Raw genomic sequence first — 23,784 nt, 5'->3', positions numbered from 1 at the left:
TACGGTAGCTTCGTTTACAATGGCTGTCATTTTTTTGTTGTGTATTTTTAGAAACGTTATATTTCGGTTACAGATATTTTCTAGTTTTGCGGTTGATAGCAAAGAAGATTTACCATATGCAGATATTACTAGTAAGTAAAATTCGTGGAAACCAGATGTATGATGGTTTCATTTGTTTTAATTAATTAACAAATTGTGATATTTGTCAGTTTGTTTGGAACAGTCTTTCAACATTAACAGGTGCCAAAAATTAATTATTCACAATAATATACGTATGCATTCGTTATTAATTCGAGAAGGGATTTAACTTATATCATATTAGCTGTAACGGATTCAATGTTTTTAGATTTACGGCTTAGGTTTATTTATTGTTATTATGAGAGCATCCTTGGAGTCGGGGTAAGTCCCCACGGACTGGAGATGTGCAAATGTATCTAGAATTCACAAAGGCGGATCAAAGGGTGACACAAGTAATCACAGACCTGTTAGTCTGACTTCTGTTCCAAGGAAAATAATGGAGTCACTGGTTAAAGAAGCATTGCAGGATCATTTAGACAAGACTGCAGCAGTAATTCAGACACAGCATGGGTTTGTTAAGGGGAAGGCTTGTCTGACTAGTTTGATTGGATATTATTATGTGGTCACAAAGGAATGGGATGCAAAAAATAATTTTTATATCATATACTTGGATTTCAGAAAAGCTTTTGATACTGTTGCACATGGAAGACTACTGTACAAATTGGAGCAGTATGGAATTAAGGGCAAGTTGCTACAATGGATAAAAGAATAGTTGAGTGGGAGAAGACCCACTCTATTGGAATGAGCAGCAGTCTGGAAAACAAGATGTAGGATATTTCAGAGACTGCTGGGTGTCATTGCGGTACAAGTAAACACATGGGTTGTGTTAGGGTAGCTAAGAATAGGAACAGGTGCATGTATACTTGCGTGTACACCAATGCTAGGAGTTTGGTAAATAAATTTGATGAATTTGAGGTATTGCTCAAAACATCAAAGGCAGATATTGTTGGGATATCAGAGACGTGTCACACAGATATTAGGAATACAGAACTGGAATTTTGGGAGTACGATGTGTACAGAAAGGATAGGAAGGGAAGAGGGGTTATGCTATTAGTTAAGAAACACATAAAATCCAAGGAAGTGAAGCCAGTCGACATCGCTGGACAGTGCAGTGTCGAGTCAGTTTGGTGTGACATAAGCATTGGGAGATAAAAATTTAGAGTAGGAGTGTGCTATAGGCCTAAAGACTGATGAGTATAATAAGAAACTGTACAGGGAAGTAGAGTGGGCAAGTAAATTAGAGAGTCCTATAATGGGGGATTTTAATTTCCCAGATATTGACTGGAATTTGTGGGTTGGTCACTCACACACTAGCAAGGCTTTTGTGGATTTATTGGATGATTGTTTTCTACATCAGCATGTTCGGGTAGCAACTAGAGGGAGAAATATTCTTGATCTGATTATCAGTAGTGATTCTTCATGCATTAAGAATCTGCAGATTAAGGAACCTTTAGGTGGTAGTGATCACAGAGTGCTGAAGTGGGATTTACTCAAAGAGGTAACTACCATCAGGGGTAAAGGGAAGGGTTTTTGCTTTCGTAAAGGCGACTACAATGGTCTGAGACAGTATTTAAATTCTATACAGCGGAACCAACTGATGATGTTACCAACAGCAAATTCAAAATGGGAAGCATTCAAAGAACTTATCTTGGAAGCTACTAGGCTTAACATAACAAGTAAGAAATATTGTTCAGGGTTTAGGCCTAAATGTATGTCAGATGAACTAATGAGACATATCGCAGAGAAGAAAAATGCATGGGATACATATAAATTAACATGTGACACAGAAGCCTATGATAGATATAAGTTGATCTGTAACCAAGTTACAAAGGAGGTTAGACATGCGAAGGCAGATTACGAGAAATCTTTGGCCAAGGATGCAAAGAAAAACAGCAAAGAGTTCTTGACTTATGTAAACTCTAGAAGGAAGGGGATGAATCAGATTCGTCCACTTGATATCGATGGTTCAACTGTTGATGATCCTGCTCAGGTAGCTAACAAACTAAATGAATATTTTGCATCAACATTCACACATGAGGAGTTATTCAGTGAGGGGAATGCCAGAGGTGTTATCAACTCTGGCAGTAAGCTAGATAATCTTGTACTAACTGAGAGTAAAGTGGAGGAGAAATTGTTGAAGATAAACATAAGAAAGGCACCTGGGGTAGATGGGATCTATCCAGTTATATTAAAGGAGGCAGCAAAGGAAGTAAGCAAACCCTTAGCCATAATTATGAGAGCTTCCTTGGACTCAGGGGAGGTACCCATAGACTGGAGATGTGCAAATGTGACCCCAATTCACAAAGCAGGATCAAAGGCTGACACAAGTAATTATAGACCTGTGAGTTTAACTTCTGTTCCAGGAAAATTAATGGAGGCACTGATTAAAGAAGCACTGCAGGATCATCTAGACAAGACTTCAGTTATAGCTCGGACACAGCATGGTTTTGTTAAGGGAAAGTCTTGCCTGACCAATTTGATTGGATACTATGATGCAGTCACAAAAGAACTGGATGCAGGGAATAACTTTGATATTATATATTTGGATCTTAGAAAGGCTTTTGATACTGTTGCACATGGAAGTCTGCTGCACAAATTGGAGCAATGTGGCATTGGAGGCAAATTGATGCTATGGATAAAGGGATGGTTGAGGGGAAGAAGACAGAGAGTGGTAATCAATGGATACTGCTCATCGTGGATTAATGTTATTAGTGGAGTCCCTCAGGGTTCAGTGTTGGGTCCATTATTGTTTTCTGTATTTATAAATGATATTGATGATGGTATATCAAGCTTAATGTCCAAGTTTCCAGATGATACAAAGGTTGGCAGGGTTGTTAAAGACACTACTGACGCTGTGCTGCAACAGGATCTGGAAAGGTTGAGCAGATGGGCTGAGAGGTGTCAGATGAAGTTTAACATTGACAAATGTAAAGTACTACATATGGGAAACAGCAACCCCAGAGCAACGTATCAACTCTGTGGTACTACACTGACAGTGGTAGAGAATGAAAAGGACCTGGGGGTAATTGTGCAGGCAGATATGAAGTTCTCTGTGCAGTGCAGATGGGCAGCAAGAGTAGCTCATGGTGTCTTATCAATGATATACAGGAATTTTTCTAGCAGGGATAAGGAGGTGATAATTCCCTTGTATAAGGCAATGGTCAGGCCACACCTTGAGTACTGTGGTCTGGTGGCCTCATTTCAAGAAGGATGAAGAGCTGCTGGAACAAGTACAGAGAAGGGCAACAAGATTAGTGAATGGAACAAAGGGTTGCTCTTATGAAGAAAGGTTTAAATTTTGCAAATTACAGTGTCTGGAGACTAGGCACCGGCGAGGTGATCTGATAGACATGTATAAAGCCTTGAATGGTTTGAGCATGTTCAATGCCGATGGGATTCTTCCTCTTGCTCAGAATAATCACCTGAGAGGGCATAAATTCAGATTGAGGAAAGACAGATGTAAGATAGATGTGCGGAAATTTGCCTTTAGCTAGCGGGTAGTTGGTTGGTGGGACAGACTTCCATCCCTTGTAGTGGAAGTTGATAGCCTAAATAAATTTAAGGCTTAGCTGGACAAGTATTTTGAACGGAGGGTTGAAATGGAAGCGTTTTTTTTTTTTTTTTGGCTGATGCTGCATAAATAGATCAATGTGGCCTTAGATGCCAATGCGGCATAAAACAATAGCAGCACTGTGATAGAGACATTTAGTTCTTTAGGGATCTTGCCTTTGTTGTAAAGATTAATTAGAAATTTGGTTAACTCTTTAAAGTAGAATGTTTTTTATTTAAAAAAAAAAAAAAATGGTGTCTGACAGATGCCACTTTTTAAAATTTCTTCTGTTATTTTTATAATTTGTATTTGCTATCAAATGTTATGACCCTTTGCCCACCAATATTCTATAACTAGTTAAACAATATTTTCTGTTTATAGTTTGATATACTGTGAATTATAATGCATCGAATTTTTTTTTTTTTTTTGTTTGGTGTTTACAAGATAGATACCAAACCAGATGAACAAAAGCGTCTTTCTTTTAGGCAATACTACCCATTACCACTTGCACCTGCGAGATACCAGTGACAGATGTGAAATCTTGCCATAGAGCTTTGGTTTCACCAACTAAATGCAAACAGCTGACAAAAATAGACTACATTGCATTTGCCAGACACAACACAACCATCTGGTTTTCAATTTGATGGATTAGTGACCTTGAAAAAAACGATATAAACTACAAAATACGATAAAAACTAATTATTATTTTCTCTAATTTATTTTCATTTTTGATATTTTTGAATTGAGTTTAGCAAATCATAATAACTCACTCTGTTCAAATCAGTGAAAAAAGCTAAAAATATATTTTTTTATAATTCACACACACACACACACACACACACGCTCACAGATACCACGTGTCTTTGTTAAATTTAGGATGCAAGTGACAAAGGGTTAATTAATTCTATTGGGATATCTTTTGTAACATTGGCTTTTTCTTCATATCTCTGATGGCATGTTTCACTTCTATAATTTTCAGTGTTTGTCATTATCCTCCTATTCTTGGTTCACTCTTTGGTCATCATATAGTTCTTTTAGATATTCTTGCCAGATAATTTTTTCCCTTCTATATCAGTTCTCACTACTCTTTGCTCATTTTCTATTTATTCTCTTGCCTTTTATTTCCTTGCTACGGCTTTGATTGCTTTGTATATCCATTTCTGTGCATTTTATAGATCTTCCAATTCTGTAAACCTTTTTTTCAAGTCACATTTCGTTTGCTTTAGTAATGTCTTATACTTACAACAATTTCTCCCCCCCCCCACTTAATTTTTTTTTTTTTTTTTTTATTGCAAGCACTTTGTCCATACCCTTGCTTGTTTTTTAGTTTTGTCCATTAATCATTTATATTATTTTTGGTTATGTCTGGCATTCTTTCTACCAAGATTCTTTCCCTTGTCATCATCATAAACTTTATTTTTATTTATCCAACTCTTAGGCTTTTTTCTATTTTCTTAAATTTTAATTTTAGAAAGCTAATTAAAAGATAGTTGTCTGATTCACAGTCTACACTACGATAAGTTTAGGTTCTGTTTATCACTTTTCTAAACTTTGGTATATTAAAATAAAGTCAGTTTGATTTCTGATGATCCTTGTTGCTGAGTTTATTTGGGGGGCTTTACAAGTTGGCTTTCTCTCAGGTTGATCACCCCGAGTATTTGCTATTTTTAAATAAACTGCAGTAATCCATCTTCCCTTTCAGCCTTGTTTCCTTTGCTATCTCTTTATGGCAAAGAGAGATGATGGGAAGTTCCCATCCGCCCCATTATGATATTAATTTAATGAGATTTTGCAGGTTTTTAAAGCTGTTTCTACATCTCCATAGAATCTTTCAATTTCAGCTTCATGTGTATCTAATTTAGGTGCATATCCATTTTAATGGGTTTTATATTCAGTTTTAAAACTTGGTCCCTGTATCCTTCAACAGCTTTTAGCATATCTCATTGTGTAGGATGATACCAGTTCCATTGTTGTGCTGGTTGCTTCCAGAACACCATACAGTGCAAGGAAGCCAAGGGCTTTTGCTGCACTGGACAATAAAAGGCGGGTGGGCAGATAAGAAAAAATACAAATCATGCACTTCCCTCCTTAGGTAACTATCCAGTTGACCATTTGAATTTTTTCAAATGGTCAGCCTCAACTACCTGAGGAGGAAGAAAACTTCCTACAATCTAATCTAAACCTCTTACCCTCTGATTTTAATTTATGGCCTCTCATTCTGGAATTCTTTTACCTGAAAATTCTGCCTTCGTTTTACTAACCCCTCTCAGAGCCTTATAAAACTAAATCAGGTTTCGGCAACCAGCAAGGTGCCTGGTTGCTGAACTTTGTAGCCCATATAATCAAAGTCTTTCCTCTTATGTTCGCCCATTTTCCCATCTCACCATGCAAGTTGCCTGTCTTTGGACCTTTTCAAGAAGCTCAAAGTATTTTTTTTTTAGATGAGGTCTCCATACTTGGATCATTCAAAATGTGGTCACACAATTGCCTTATACAGTTTGATTATGACCTTATCTCTACAGAATTATGTTCAATAAATCATTGATAGGACACCATGGGCTTTCTTGGCAGCCTGTTTACACTGCTCAGAAAACTTCATGTCTGCCCATACTGTAACTTACAGTTTCGAATTCAATCCCACCAAGTTTATAATTTATTTTGGGGTTGCTATTCCCCGAGTGTAATAAGACCTTAAATTTTGCTGCATTAAAACATAGCTGCCACTTTTCTGACCATTCTTGAAGTGTAGCAAATTATCCTGAAGGATCACTGCTTGGTTTGCAGATGATGTAAAGATTGTTAATGTACAGTCTTTACATCATCTGCAAATTTTGACATCATGTCTTTTATCCCTTCGTCAGTGTTGTTTATGAAAATCAGAAGCAACAGTGGTCTAAGAACCGATCCTTGGGGATTCACTTCCGATGTTACACCAATCTGAAGAATATCCATTAAAACCTTCTGCCCTGCAGTCACCCAGCAATCCATCTTAGAATCTTTCCAGTAATCCCAACATGGACCAGCTTATACAGTAACTCCTCGTGAAGGATGGAGTTAAATGCTTTGCTAAAATCCAAATAAACTATGTTGAAATTGTTCCCCACATCAAGCTCATCAGTTAACTGATGAGCTGGTGGTTGGTGGAACAGACTGCCATCCCTTGTGGTGGAGGTTGATAGCCTAAATAAGTTTAAGGCTCAGCTGGACAGGTATTTTGAACGAACAGAGGGGTGAAGTGGAAGTGGGTTTTTTTTTTTTTTTTTTTTTTGGCTGATGCTGCATAAGCTTGCTTTCTTGCATCAAATGCCTCTACTAATGCTAATGCTAATGCTAACTGTGGCAAAATAACTTAGCAAATTAGTTAAGCATGATTTTCCCCTAACAAAAAAGATCATGTTATGTGAGTTTCAGAATGACATTCCTTTCTATATGTCCCTGTATTGCACTCTTACTCATAGCTTCTAAGACTTTCCCTACTAGTGAAGTCAGACTAACTGGTCTGTATTTAGTGACTTCACTCTTAGAACCACCTTTATGTATTGGTAATACATTGGCACTTTTCCAGTCCTGAGTCCAATGATGCCCTCATAATTAACTTCACTTGTTCAATACGGCCTTCACTTCTTCAATCTCCCTCAAAATTACTGGGATACCATCAAGTTTTACTAATAAACAGCCATCAGTAATTTTGAAATAACTAGTTTCATATGGTTCAAATTCACTTGCACAGCCTCCCTTTAGCTTCAACATGAAAGGTCTTTTGTTGCTAAAGACTGGTGCAAAGTACCTGTTCAGTTCATCATCTGGGGATGTCAAACTTTTTCATTCTCGGTACACAAGGGTCCTCTCAGATTTGTTTTTATTCTTTGTATTCACATACGTGAAAAATTCCATGTCATTTTTTGCTCTCTTAGCCATTGCTTTGTCATGCTTGGCCTTTGTCTCCCTAACCTTATTTGTGGTACTGTTACTGATCAACTTCTAGCTGAGTACCTTTCATCACTCTGACTTTCCCATGCTGTCTTTTTCTGCTCTGTTAGATAGCCAGCTCCGTATTCATCCATTTCGGCATCCTCCTTGTGCAATATTTTCTTAATGGTATATATGCATTGATGGCTTCTGTGATTTTTAAAGGTACAGTATTAAAAATCACAGAAGGTATTTAAAGGTATTCCATTATTCAAATATATTCACCACCCCTGTGCAGTCTGCTCAGTTATTATTATTATTACCCATATGGTGCAAGGAAGCCTGATGCTTATGCTGCACCAGCCAAAAAAAATTTCTGAGTTACCCTGAGAGAGAGTGAGAGAAGTAGAAGGAAATCAGCAAGAAGGAGAAGAATGATGATATCCAGCTGAGAACCCTGGGTGTGCCAAGCCCATACTCACCAGATGTGAATCCCTGGGGTGAAATAGATGATATATAGCAGGAATGGCCAGCAAGTTGATTTCAGCTTTAATTTCGGTCGATCATGACTAATTTTAAATATATATGAAAAATAGATTACTCAAAATCTACATATAATTATTATTATTATTACGAATCCGTTGAACCATGTGACTTCTCTTGTTGCCATGCAGCCGGGACAAGAGTAGTCATGACACATACACTATGCTCTCCACAACGTAACTGCGTGAAAATTCACGCAGTTACGTTGTATAATATTAATAACTGGACAGTATTTATACATTAATTTAATAACCTTTGATTTAAAATTAATACTATGAAAAAGAGCAAAAACGTATCAATTTCATAAAGAGTGGGAACTAGAATACTTTTTTGGAATAATAAAAGAAAGGTATTGTTGTTGTTGTTTGATTCACAATGCCTCCGCTGCTATACCCAAAAAAGGAAATTTAGAAAGACATTTCAATGCACTGATTAGTAGTATTTCTGCATATAGATATCAATTTTTGTCAATGCTAAGGATCTAAAAGAAAAAAAATATATGATCATTTTGCAAATATGCAAGATCATTTGCATAAATATCCTGCTTTTGAATTAAATAGTGAAAAATATGTTTCTGAAATTGAGAAAGTTGTGGATGATTTTGAAACCAGATTAAGTGATTTTAAAACAATTGAAGACATTTTTCAATATATTTCTTATCCATTTAATGTCGACTTAGATACGAAACCAATTGCAGAAAAAATCGCTGAGATTTTTCACACTGAGAAAATATTACTTGAAAATGAAATTATTACATTGCGAAAAGATATCTTCCTAAAAGCCAAGTCATCAGAAGAAGACTTGGTGCCTCTGTAGCCAGGTGGGCAGGAGCAGCAGTGTGTAGCACACGCTTCTTGATTAGACCGGGGTTCGAGCCCATGACCACCAAATACAGAGGATGCGGAAAGGTCAGGGAATGGCCACCGCATATCCCCTGAGCAATATGGCCTTAGTTGCTAATGCTCCCAAAAACCAAATAACAACAACAACAGAAGAAGACTTTTGGAAATATGTTTGCTGAGAAAAGTACCCGAATATAAAAAAATGCATTGAACTTTTAAATTCCTGTTTTGGTTCCACATATCTATGTGAATCAGCCTTTTCGTATTTGAAACAAACAAAGACGAAGAATCGCTCTACTCTCGCGGGCTTGCATAGAGAAGATTCTTTACGGTTGGCCTTATCACAGTATATCCTCAATTTTGAAAGCTGGGCAGATGATATGAAGACAAACTTTGCATAAATTAAAATTTTAAATAAGTATTTCTTTTTCTTCTTTGGTCCTTAGCTGGCGGCTGGAGGAGGCGGTTGGCCACGCAACCAGTACGCTGCTGTAGGTGCCGCAAGGTTTTTTCACTTGCTCTGTGATGTTCTTCCATGCTTTACGATCCATGGCGTCAGTCCTGGCCTGATTAAGGTCGAGACGGCAGCTCTTCAGGTCATTTTCCACTTGCTTGGCCCACGTTTTCCTAGGCGCGGTCTGTTGAATGCTCCATTGGGTGGGTCGTTGTCTCCAAAGGAGTGTGGATGGTATTCTATTCGCGCCCATTCTACATACGTGGCCAAACCATCTAAGCCTTTGCTTCTGGATTTGGTCGGCGATGGTTGGTTGCTGTTGGCATCTGGCGCGGATGGTATCATTAGTGATGCAGTCGCGAATTGAGATGCCCAGGATCTGCCGCAGCCATCGCATTTGGAATAACTCAAGTTTGTTTAAATCTAGCTTTAGACAAATCCATGTTTCCGATCCGTAAAGGAGAACGGGCAGGATCAAAGTCCGGAAGAGTCGGATTTTAGTCTTTGAGGAAATGTTGGTCCTCTTCCACAGACACCATTTGAGCGAGGCGAATGCAGTGGCCGCTTGTCCAAATCTGCTGTGGATCTCCATGGTGGATGCAACTTTCTTCTCCTGGATCAGCAACCCAAGGTATTTAAAGTCCTGCACTTGCTCTCGTAAAGGCGACTACAATGGACTGAGACAGTATTTAAATTCTATACAGTGGGATCAACTGATGATATTGCCAACAGCAAATTCAAAATGGGAAGCATTCAAAGAACTTATCGTGGAAGCTACTAGGCTTTACATACCAACTAAGAAATATTGTTCAAGGTTTAGGCCTAAATGGTTGTCAGATGAACTAATGAGGCATATGACAGAGAAGAAAAATGCATGGGATACATACAAATTAACACGTGACACGGACGCCTATGATAGATACAAGTTGATCTGTAACCAAGTTACAAAGGAGGTTAGGCAGGCGAAGGCAGATTACGAGAGATCCTTGGCAAGGGATGCGAAGAAAAACAGCAAAGAGTTCTTTACTTATGTAAACTCTAGAAGGAAGGGGATGAATCAGATTGGTCCACTTGAGATCGATGGGTGAACTGTTGATGACCCTGCTCGGGTAGCTAACAAACTAAATGAATATTTTGCATCGACATTCACACATGAGGAGTTATTCAGCGAGGGGAATGCCAGAGGTGTATTCAACTCTAGCAGTAAGCTAGAGAATCTTGTAATAACTGAGAGCAAAGTGGAGGAGAAATTGTTGAAGATAAACACAAGAAAGGCACCTGGGGTGGATGGGATCTATCCAGTTATATTAAAGGAGGCAGCAAAGGAGGTAAGCAAACCCTTAGCCATAATTATGAGAGCTTCCTTGGACTCAGGGGAGGTACCCATGGACTGGAGATGTGCAAATGTGACCCCAATTCACAAAGGGGGATCAAAGGCTGACACAAGTAATTATAGACCTGTGAGTTTAACTTCTGTTCCCGGAAAATTAATGGAGGCACTGGTGAAAGAAGCACTGCAGGATCATCTAGACAAGACATCAGTTATAGCTAGGACACAGCATGGTTTTGTTAAGGGGAAGTCTTGCCTGACCAATTTGATTGGATACTATGATGCAGTCACAAAAGAACTGGATGCAGGGAATAACTTTGATATTATATACTTGGATCTTAGAAAGGCTTTTGATACTGTTGCACATGGAAGACTGCTGCACAAATTGGAGCAGTGTGGCATTGGAGGCAAGTTGCTGCTATGGATAAAGGGGTGGTTGAGGGGGAGAAGACAGAGAGTGGTAATCAATGGACACTGCTCATCGTGGACTAATGTTATTAGTGGAGTCCCTCAGGGTTCAGTATTGGGGCCTTTATTGTTTTCTGTATTTATAAATGATATTGATGATGGTATATCAGGCTTAATGTCCAAGTTTGCAGACGATACGAAGGTTGGCAGGGTTGTCAAGGACACTACTGACACTATGCTGCTGCAACAGGATTTGGAAAGGTTGAGCAGATGGGCTTCGAGGTGGCAAATGAAGTTTAACATTGACAAATGTAAAGTACTACATATGGGAAACAGCAACCCCAGAGCAACGTATCAACTCTGTGGTACTACGCTGACAGTGGTAGAGAATGAAAGGGACCTGGGGGTGGTGGTGCAGGCAGATATGAAGTTCTCTGAGCAGTGCAGACGAGCTGCAAGAGTAGCTCATGGTGTATTGTCAATGATATATAGGAATTTTTCTAGCAGGGATAAGGAGGTGATTATTCCCTTGTATAAGGCAATGGTCAGGCCACACCTAGAGTACTGTATACAGGCCTGGAGGCCTCATTTCAGGAAGGATGTAGAGCTGCTGGAACGTGTACAGAGAAGGGCAACTAGATTGGTGAATGGGACAAAGGGGTTCTCTTACGAAGAAAGGCTTAAGTTTTGCAAATTACAGTGTCTGGAAACTAGGCACCAGCGGGGTGATCTGATAGAGGTGTACAAAGCCTTGAATGGTTTGAGCATGCTCAATGCTGATGGGATTCTTCCTGTAGCTCAGAAAAATCACCTGAGAGGGCATAAATTCAAATTGAGGAAAGACAGATGTAGGATAGATGTGCGGAAATTTGCCTTTAGCCAGCGGGTGGTTGGTGGGTGGAACAGACTTCCATCCCTTGTCGTGGAAGTTGATAGCCTAAATAAGTTTAAGGCTCAGCTGGACAGGTATTTCGAACGAACAGAGGGGTGAAGTGGAAGTGGTTATTTTTATTTATTTATGTTACTTTTTTTTTTTTTTTTTTTTTGGCTGATGCTGCATAAGCTTGCTTTCTTGCATCAAATGCCTCTACTAATGCTAATGCTAATGCTCGATCTGGACACCTTCAAGATAGATCGTGGCTTGCCACCCATCTGTTGTCAGGGCCTTTGTCTTATCAGCATTGATCTTCAACCCGTATGGCCGGGCAATGTCGTAGAGGATGTCCGTGGCTTCAGCGTCGTTTCTAGCAAAGATAGCACTATCATCAGCAGACATCAAGTCAGTCACATAGTGATCCTTGCCATATTGTATGCTGACTGTTTGCCTCATAGTGGCGTCAACCACAATGTTGAAAAGCAACGGGGAGGCCACGTCCCCTTGGCAGACTCCAGTTTGGATGGTAAATTCCTCAGATAAATCGTTCTGGATGCGCACCTGGCTGGTTAAACCATTGTATGCAGTTTGGAGGAGTGTGATGACTTTTCGAGGTACGTGTTCGACCTCTAGCAATTTCCATAAGGCGGGCTGGTGGATACAGTCGAAAGCAGACTTAGTCAATAAAAACAATGATGGTTCGCTGTCCACACCGGATCCTCTCCTCCATCAGCTGACGGATGGCGATGATTTGATCACAGCATCCTTGCCCGGGTCTAAATCCCGCCTGTTCTTCTCGACTGGTTTGCTTGCGATGTTTTTGCAGCCTTGACTGAATGATCTTCATATGGACCTTTCCAATGATGGTAAGGAGACTGATGCCACGTTAGTTTTTGCAATCCCTTTTATCACCTTTCTTGTGGATTGGCACGATAATGGCTAATACGTATTTAAAAATAACAATTCTGAATTGTATTTAATTTGTGATTAATAAAATTATAAACAACATTTTTCAATATGTGTTGATTAACTTTTTTAACCATATGCAATGAAATTCTTGAGATGGTAGATTGCGGCATATTTTGAAGAAAAAGAGTAGATCACATCACAAATTAAGTTGGCCACCCCTGTTATTATATAGCACCTTAACCTGCCATACTCTTAACCTGTTGTAAAATGTAAGGCAGTGCATCCAGTTGACATTGGTGGATAGTGCAGTGTTGAGTCAATTGGTGTGAAATAAGCACTGGAAAAGCAAAAATGAAATTAGGAGTGTGTTATGGGACAAATGTCTCTGATGAGTACAATGAACAACTATACAGAGAAAAAAAATGGGCGAGTAAATCAGAATGTTTTATAATGGGGGATTTTAACTTTCCAGATATTGACTTGTATATTGGTCACTCGCATAGTAGCAAGACTTTTGTGGATTTACTGGATGATTGTTTCCTACAGCAGCATGTTCGAGAGGCAACCAGAGGGAGTAATACTCTTGATCTGATTATCAGCAGTGATTATTCGTGCATTAAGGATCTGCAAATAAAGAAACCACTAGATAACAGTGATCACAGTGTACTATTGTGGGATTTATTTAAAGATGTAACTACCATCAGGGTTAAAGGGAAGAGTTTTTGCTTTCATAAAGGTGAGGTCTCAGACAGCTTTTAAATTCTACACAGTGGGACCAACTGATGATGTTACCAACAGCAAATTCTAAATGGGAAGCATTCAGGGGTTTAATTTTGGAAGCTACTAGGATGTTCGTGCCAACTAAGAAATACTGTTCAAGGTTTAGGCCCAAGTGGATGTCAGATGAACTAATGAGACTTGTGGCAGAGAAGAAAAATGCACGGGACGCATATAAATTATCAGGTGATGCATAAGTCAATGGTAGATATAAGCTAGTTGGTAATCAAGTCACAAAGGAGGTTAGACAAGCAAAGACAGATAACAAGAAATCTTTGGTAAAGAATGCAAAGAAAAGCAGACTTCTTTACTTATATAAACTCTAGAAGAAAGGGGATGAATCAGATTGGTTCGCTTGATATATCAGTGGTTTTACTGTTTAAGGTGGCTGACAAACTGAATGAGTATTTTGCATCTACATTCATAGATGAGGAATTCTGTAAGGAAGTGGAGAACAGAAGTTTATTAAACTCTAACAGAGCTAAATGGTTTTTTAATAACTGAGCAAAGTGGAGGAGAAATTGTTGAAGTTAAACATAAACGCACATGGGGTGGATGTGATCTATCCAGTTATATTAAAGGAAGTAAGCAAACCCTTAGCCATAATTATGAGAGCATCGTTGTACTCAGAGGGAGGTTCCCACGGGTTGGAGATGTGCAAATGTATCTCCAATTCACAAAAGGGGATCAAAGGGTGACACAAGAAATTTACAGACCTATTAGTTTGACTTCTGTTCCAGGGAAAATAATGGAGTCATTGGTTAATGCATTGCAGGAGCTTCTAGACAAGACTGCAGAATTCAGACACAGCATGGGTTTGTTAAGGGAAAGTCTTGTCTGACCAATTTGAATGGATACAATGATGTGGTCACAAAAGAACTATGTGACCACATCATTGTATCCATTGAAATCCAAGTATATAATATCAAAAAAAATTGGAGTCCTCCAGGGTTTGTTGTTTGGCCCATTGTTGTTTTCTGTGTTTATTAATGATTTTGATTAAGGTATATCAAGTTTATTGTAGAATTTGCACATGATACAAAGGTTGGCATGTTGACAAGTTGTTTGTTAATGACAGTATGCTACTGCAACAGGGTCTAGAAAAGTTGGGCAGATGGGCTGAGAAGTGGCAGCTGAAGTTTAACATTGACAAATGCAAATTACTGCTTATGGGTAGCAGTAACCCCAGAGAAATGTACCAACTATGTAGTACTGCACTCAGGGTAGTGTAGAATGAAAAAGACCTGGGAGTAATTGTGCAGTCAGATATAAAGTTTTCTGTGCAGTGGAGACAGGTTTCCAGAGAAGGCCATGGGGTCTTGTCAATGATATGATATACAGGAATTTTGCTAGCCGGAATAAGGAGGTGATTATCCCCTTGTATAGGGCAATGGTCAGACCACACCTTGAATACTGTGTACAGAGCTGGAAGGATGTACACTAGCAAGAATAAGTACAGAGAAGGGCAACAAGACTGTTGGTGAAACAATGGGGTTCCCTTACCAAGAAAGGCTTAAGTTCTGCAGATTGCAGCGTCTGGAGATTAGGCACCTGTGAGGTGATCCGATTGAGATGTATAAGGCCTTGAATGGTTTGAGCAGGCTCGATGCTGATGGGATTCTTCCTCTTTCTCCGATTACAAACCTGAGGGGGCTTGGAACTCAAATTGAGGAAAGATAATTGTAGAATAGATGTGTGAAGATTTGCATTTAGCCAGCAGGCAGTTGATTGCTGGAACAAACTTGCATCAGTCATTGTGGAAGTTGATAGCTTAAATAAATTGAAGGAAGAAGTGAACAAACTTTTGCAACAAATGGATGTTAATTCTCTTTTCTGAAATTAAAGCTTGCACCTTTACCTTTAACTACTGAAATATCTTTCTTGAACTTCCAACTAATAGTTGCATGATCACTGCCTGCCAATGGTTTCTGTACTTAAAGCCCTGTGGTGCCATCTGATTCATTAATAATGATCAGGTCAAGGATATTCTCATTCCTAGTATTTTTCTCTAACATCCTGATATAATAACCAACTAGTTTAAATTTTTCTTTCTGTTGATGACTTTCCTCCTATTTATTGCAATCAGTTAGGGCAGATTGAAGTCACCCATAATAAGATATCCGTGCTTGTTTGTCCATTCCATCTGCATGTTGGAACTCATCGTACGAAAAGAGCTCAGTGAGCTCTTTTCGTGCTCAAGCTGCTTTTGATAAGTAGCATGACACCACCTCTTCCTATCTTCCATGTCTTTCCTAAATACATTATACATACCGTAGTGGAACTCATGATCCCCAATTTCCAGGTGGCACCACAATTCTGTTAGCCCTGTTATGTCAACATTAGTTGTCTTAACCAGTAGTTTGAATTCAGCCATTTTATTGATAACACTCCTGACATTACTGTATACACAGTTAAGACTCTGTTCTAGATAGTAAACTATTCTTTTATAGTTTACTACCCTGACATTTTTTGGAGGAGGAAATTGAAAGGTCTACCTGACCTTTGAATTTCCACAAACTGTCAGCCTCAACCACCCATGTATGTAACTTATTCCAGTAATTTATAACTCGCTGGTTAACATAAAACTTCCTGCAATCCAGTTTAAACATCTCTAATTTTTTTGTTTTGTTTTTTTATTTGCCTAAAATAATTCTTCAAGATCTTTCCTAAATAGTGCATTAATGCAGAAAAAAGATTAGGAACCTGTTTTGTTTTCATCTTAATTTTTTAATTATGGCTAGGGACTTAACCAGTGGCTCTCATCTGGTGAGTATGGGCTTGGCAAACCCAGGGTCCTGAGCTGGATATCATCATTCTTCTCTTTCTTGGTGATTCCCTTCTACTTCTCTCTCTCTCTCTCTCTCTCTCTCTCTCTCTCTCTCTCTCTCTCTCTCAGGGTAACACCGGAATTTTTGGCTAGTGCAACAGCAGCATAAGCCTTAGGCTTCCTTGCACCATATGGCTTATAATCTGGGTGTGTTTAGCTTCACTAGACACTGAAAAAGTGCATGTGCAACCTAATTATTTTCATAATTTTGCTGTCTGGTGCAGAGGAGGTGATTTTTGAGAGAATAGTGTCACGTTTGGATATTGTCTCACTGAGGTGGGGGAAAGAAGTTTTGTTGATACATAAATCTCTTCGTGGGTTTCTGTAAGTAACATAAATTCAAAATTTCCTTCACACTCTTTATATGTGATTCCATTTCTATATGTAGCCTATATTCTATATATAGAACCATTGTGACTTAAGTTTGTGGGATACTCTCTCTGCTCAGAATACAAACACATCAGAATTATCAGATGTGATATCGAAGAGAGCAGCTGGCTATTCAGCCTTTCATCCTAACCATGTTTCATAAGTTATTTGTTCTTGGAATATTATGTTATTGTAGTTACTTATATGTTGTTATTTATAATGACATTGAAATAGTTCATCTGTTTGTTAACACTGATGATGCAGCATAGAAGAATTTCTGCAAAATCTCTTATCTGTTAGAAAAAATTAAGGTCAGCAGGAACAAAATTACAGTTTTATATAAGAAATTTTATGCTTTTTAAAAGATACATATTAAAATTATGGAATTAAAGTCAACTTTTTTTTAGTAAAAAATATTTTGCTGCTGCTAATGCTAACTTAGTTTTAGCAACCATATAACATAATTCAAGAGTTAACAGTGAGTCGAGCACTGTTAGTATATGAATCTGAACATGCAGAAATCACCCCCTTTCTGATTAAATGTGTACTTGCATATTGTAAGATACTTTATGTATAAGCCTACTAGCTCTATGACTGAAACACTTTGTGCCTTTTTGAAATGCAATAAGGCTAATAGTAAGATGTTAATTTTCTGTAGAAATCTAATAATTATTTTCCTAGGTCTTAAATCAATTGGGAACAGGATCACAAAAATCACTTTTTAGGCATAAGTCATACTTGTCACATGCATGGTGTTTGTGGCACCTTGAGCAGTTTCCTCAAACTTTCTGCTTGCCCAATGGACCTTGCATCGTAGTGGGGTTTTTTGTTATCTGATGAATAATGAGACTGTCATTGAAAAACAGTCTTAGCACACCTGGCTATTCTATTTTCTGGTAGGTAAGAATTGTTTATTAACTTAGTTTGTTAGTATGAGCATTGTCACATGAAATTACATACCAAATATTGCAAAGGTTTATTTTGATGTTATTCAATAGACTTTATTGATTTTTAATAGGGACACTATGGAAGAATTTACCACGAACATACTTAGTTACTCCAAAGTGAACAAAATGATTTTCCAGTGGAGGAAAAATGGGTGTCAGGGTTTTGAAACTTCCCTGTGACAAGGGAGTTAATAACATACCAAATGTCTGGTTAAAATTATTCTGAATGATTGTACTGGAACTGTTCTAGTTGTACCTGCATGAAAATATTGTTAAAATGCATCTGTTGTTACTGAATATATATTTTTTTTTTTTTTTTTTTTTTGTAATGCATTCTTCCTACCATATACATAGTTCTGTGTGTGGTGGGGGGACATTAAAAAGGATATTCTCCTTTTTAATGTTCCCACAGATATTCTTTTTAATGCTTTTTTCTTTTTACCTATTTTTGTCATTTGATAATTAATCTTGTATTTAAACATCAGGTTTTTTAGATGTTCTTTTAGAAGCAGTGTGCACAGGTAAATCAAGAAATGGAAATTGGTGAGAAAATATGCAACAATGAATAAGGCTGCAATTTGTCTCTGTTTTTTAATTCTTTAAGAAATTAAAAACAGATTGCACTCAATGAAGTTCAAAGTTCTTATTTTCTCACTAATTTCCACATCAAGTTTACTCTTATAATATTTATTGTATTCATAGTAAGATAAAAGTTCCTAAAATTATGTTGCTGATCATAATACATAACTGTATAAAGGCATAAGTTTTAATATAATTGTACACAACATTTGTTTAATGTGCATAAAGCATTTGTACAAAAAAGCCAGTTCTAAAACTTAGACTGCTAATTTAAAAAGTGAGTTGATTAACATTCTTTTCATTATAGGAAACAGGAAAACAAATGCTTTCTGAAGTTGATCTCTCTCTCTCTCTGTTATCCAGATTTAAGATGGAAAAAGGCAATGCTTGAAGTAATGGTGAAAGCCATGTGAGTCATCACAAAAAAAGAAATCAAGATTTTAATTTGTTACAAAAGCAATTGTTATAGAAAATTATGGATGACAAAGGAACTTTATCACATTATATGTTTGTAGCTCTGACAGCTGGTTTATGTTACTTTAGTGCTCTTGAATGTGGTTTTGTGTTTGATGATATGTCAGCCATTAGAGACAACAAGGACCTACGCCCTGGTATGCCACTTTTCAATATTTTCTGGAATGACTTCTGGGGAACACCAATTCATAAAGAACATAGTCACAAATCTTACCGACCCTTGTGTGTTTTAACATTTCGCCTGAACTATCTTATTCATGAGCTCAATCCATGGGGTTATCATCTTGTCAATGTGTTATTTAATATAACTGTTTGCTGTCTTTATCTGAGGTTGTTGTTGTTATTTCTTCCAACTAATGTTAGCCTAGTGGCTGCCATGTTATTTGCTGTCCATCCTGTTCATACAGAAGCTGTTACTGGTGTTGTTGGAAGAGCAGAACTTATGTCTTCCATTTTCTTTCTGCTTGCATTCCTTTCATATACTAAATGTTGTGGTAGATGGAGGACGACAGATTGGACCTACCTTATGTTCTGTATACTGTTCATAGTATTAGCTACCTTTTCAAAAGAGCAAGGAATCACAGTTGTTGGGGTGTGTTTTGTATATGAAATCTTTGTTGCTCAAAAGTTACAGTTGCAAGACCTTTTTCATATTATCCAGTCATTAATAGCTTCCAAAACTCCGCCTCCTATATGGCTGAGAGAGATGGTGTTAAGGCTTGTGGTATTGATAAGTGCTGCTATTTGTCTCTTGGTTACGAGAGTTAAAATAATGGGTGCTAAGCTGCCAGTTTTTACAAAATTTGATAATCCTGCTGCTGCTTCTGTTACACCTATTCGTCAGTTGACATATAACTATCTACTTCCTGTAAATATTTGGCTTCTCCTCTTTCCAAGTGATCTGTGTTGTGATTGGACTATGGGTACTATACCATTAGTGGAATCATTTCTTGATCCACGTAATTTTTCTACTCTTGCCTTGTATATAGTATTTATTGCGATGGTGTACAGAGCCTTAACTTCAGATGGACTGTGTTCTCATACATTATTTATGAGTATCTCATTAATGGTATTTCCCTTTCTTCCAGCCTCCAATTTGTTTTTTCCAGTAGGATTTGTTGTTGCTGAGAGGATTTTATATACACCAAGTATGGGATTTTGTATGTTGGTGGCATATGGTTGGCATGTATTAAAGGAAAGAGTACAAAAGAAAAGCTTATTGTGGATTTCAATTTTCTGTCTCCTACTTATTCACAGTATGAAAACTATTCTCAGGAATTATGATTGGAAAACTGAACAAACCATTTTTGCTGCAGGACTAAAGGTGAATCAACGAAATGCTAAATTATATAATAATGTTGGTCATGCACTTGAAAGCCAAGGCAAATTTCAAGAAGCTCTGAAATACTTCCTAGAAGCTTCAAATGTACAGCTAGATGATATAGGTGCACACATAAATGTTGGGAGAACTTATAACAATTTGAAACTTTATAACGAAGCAGAGCAAGCATTTTGGAAGGCTAAAAATCTTTTGCCTCATCCTCGACCTGGTGAGCCCTATCAAGCACGTATTGCACCTAGCCACCTAAATGTATTTCTTAATTTGGCTAATTTAATATCCAGAAATGGAACACGATTAGAAGAAGCTGATGCACTGTATAGACAAGCCATTAGCATGAGGGCTGATTACATTCAAGCTTACATAAATAGGGGAGACATCTTGATTAAACTAAACAAAACCCTTCAGGCTCAGGAAGTTTATGAAAAAGCTCTTCAGTTTGATAATACAAATCCGGACATTCATTATAATTTGGGAGTTGTGTATTTAGAACAAGGAAAAGCAGCAGAGGCATTAATATATTTTGAAAAGGCTCTTGAATTTGATTCAGAACATGAGCAAGCGCTTATGAATTCTGCAATACTTATACAGGAAAGTGGAAATCCACAACTTCGTAAAGTGGCATATGAAAGGTTATATTTGCTGTTACAGAAGGGTAAAGCTAATGAAAGAATTTATTTCAATCTTGGAATGTTAGCTATGGATGATAAAGATATACCAGTTGCAGAAAGGTGGTTCAAGAAAGCTGTAGAGATAAGAAAAGATTTTCGGAGTGCTCTTTTTAATCTTGCCTTACTGTTGTCTGATGCACACCGTCCCTTAGATGCAGTTCCTTTCTTGAAACAATTACTGCAACATCATCCAGATCATGTTAAAGGGCTTATATTGTTAGGGGATATTTATATTAATCATATCAAGGATTTGGATGCAGCTCAGAAATGTTATGAGAAAATACTTAATATAGAACCTGCAAATGTTCAAGCTTTGCACAATTTATGTGTTGTTTATGTAGAAAGGGGCATTCTTGGTGAAGCTGAAAGTTGCTTAACAAAGGCTGCTACTTTAGCTCCTCAGGAGGAATATCTTCAGCGGCACTTAAAAATTGTACGAGCACGCTTGTTGAAACGACAAAACCAAAATCACCTCTATGACAAGAAAGAACATATAAAAAGTAGATTAAAGAAAGTAGCAGAAATACATCACACAAAATCAGAAATAACTCATTCCTCAGATAATACATTCCATTTTCATCACCCTTTTTCTCAAAATGAAATCTTATCAGTAGCAGATGTAGAGGAAAATATTACTATTCATCGGTAACTGGTAAACTTCCTAAATGAAAACTTTTAATGGTGCTAAAAATGTGATTGTTTGTTAAAGATGTATCAATACAGGGTTGAAATGTAAAAAAAGAAATAATATATATGCATTTTATTCATAGAAACTATTTTTATATGCAAAATAAATATTTTAGATTTGCTTAGCCAATAAGGTGCCTGAATTACTGGTGAAATTTGTTTCACTTAATTTATCATTAATGAATATTTCAATGATTGCACTTTATATTTAATATTGCTATCTTTTTATGAAATATATTTGAACCGTTTTTTATTTTAACATTTATGATATATTAATGTGATTACCAAGTGAATTGCCATTTTTTATATGAGAAAAATATATTTTTGAAATTTTATTTAATGTATGGTATTTGTGCTCTTGCCACAATATATCTTTAATTTTGTGGTTTGAACTTGGGATTTGCAAATTAAATTTAGAGAATAAGTATATTATTATAGCCAAATGGATTTTTTAAAAGCACAAATGTTAAATGTGATACATTTTTAAAAAATAAATTTCTGGTAGGTCTGTTTATTTAAACTCAAGTAAAAGTTTGCTTTCATTACTTAATTACATGCTATCTCCACATCTACTAGATGTGCAAGTGGCATGTGGCATGTAATTAAGCAGGTATTACTAAACGGCAAAACTTAAAATGTAGGGGAGTACAGGATAGGTTTTGCAATACCCCCCCCCCCCCCGAAATTTAATTTTATAAATATATTAGGGGGGGGGATTCAGGTGAGATTATGGATGTGAGAATTTCATTAATCGAAGTGGGAGGGAGTAACCAGTGGCTGTAATTATACTAAGGATGACTGTTGTTGCAACAGGAAGATAGGCTTAATAATATCACTAAAGACCTTGAAATTGAGAATCTATACTTTGTAATTTGTTTTTTAGTATTCTTCAGTTGGCCTTTGTTTTGTGATAGTGTTATTTATAATATTAGTGATTATGATATGATATCTGTCTTTCAATATCTGTGATAAAATATGCATTTCTTTCAGGTACTGAATTATCAGCACACAGTCAGCTTGTGTTAAAATAGAATAAGTGAAGGGTGAAATGAGCAAATTCAGGAACAAAAAGAGTCTAACCTGAGTTTTGGCACCCCTGATTTAAGTTATAGAAATAACATGTAGAAAGCATATGGGTCATGAGTACAAAATAGATACATAGGATAGCCAAAAAAAAATGTGCACATCTTTTAATATAATATCGGTGTGTAGATACACCATAGACAACTCTTAAGAAACTACAAAGTAGTTGTTGTAGGCATCATTTGCTCTTTCTCATATTGTGCTCTGCCTTCACAATGCGTTGTAGTGAAGGCAGAGCACAATATGAGAAAGAGCAAATGATGCCTACAACAACTACTTTGTAGTTTCTTAAGAGTTGTCTATGGTGTATCTACACACCGATATTATATAGATATTAAACTCTTAATGTATTATGCCTTGTGCATTTAGTTATTTTAAACATCTTTTAATAAACCAAAAAGTACAAACATTCAGAAAGGAAACTGAACCACCAATATGAGTTTTTAGAAGTTGCGATAAGTTTGAACCCAATGGTGCACATACTTGATCACTGATCAAGTTTGGAAGTCCTTGCACATTAATAATCAGTGAATTGTAATATAAGCATTCATATTATGATTACCAGAAACATTATGCTCTTGAGATTAAAAAAAAATAAGACAAGTCTGAAAACTTTTTACTGAAAAGTATACTTGCACAACTGTTATGTAAATGAAGGTGGTCAGAATCACTCAGAGTTCATTGTGTGTTATGGAGGCAGAATTTGTAGACGTGATTGACTGCTCCTCTGATTAAATTGTTCATGTTTAGTAGTTCTGTGAATCAGCATAATAGCTTGCACTATCCCATGAAAATTCAAATGTTGCTGTGGAGAGGATGTTTGATGTGCTAGAATTGGTACTGTATGAGCGTCTAGGAATATTTTGGAACATAAAGTATGTTTGCTTTTGGTGGGGAGCTATTACTAATGCCACACATCTAAAGATATGCTGGAGTTATCCATTGTGCCTGCTGTTCATCAGGTATTCATTCATGAAGAAGTGTACTGCCAAACCCCAACCATTATAGTAACACAAAGGAACTTAACAATAATGCAGAAATGACTTCTGTGATATTAGACTATCAATAATGAATTTATTAAATAAATTTTCTTAATTACTTAAGCTGTCTGTAACTGAGAAATATGGTTAGGAT

At 37.1% G+C, this 23,784-nt stretch overlaps 1 protein-coding gene across 1 annotated transcript; it reads left to right on the top strand.

The window, feature by feature from the left end:
- Positions 1–21,529, top strand: LOC150087218 (protein O-mannosyl-transferase Tmtc3-like). The gene is made up of 2 exons (XM_090372411.1): positions 1–131; positions 18,704–21,529. Exon 2 carries the CDS (start codon positions 18,872–18,874, stop codon positions 21,527–21,529), a length of 2,658 nt encoding a protein of 885 aa, XP_090228537.1. The 5' UTR covers positions 1–131; positions 18,704–18,871.
- Positions 21,530–23,784: the final 2,255 nt, after the last annotated feature.

Source organism: Mastigoproctus giganteus, chromosome 4, assembly GCF_048544385.1.
Source record: "Mastigoproctus giganteus isolate SK-2022 chromosome 4, ASM4854438v1, whole genome shotgun sequence".
Classification (NCBI taxonomy): domain Eukaryota; kingdom Metazoa; phylum Arthropoda; class Arachnida; order Uropygi; family Thelyphonidae; genus Mastigoproctus; species Mastigoproctus giganteus.
This window is presented reverse-complemented; position numbering and strand designations above follow the sequence as displayed.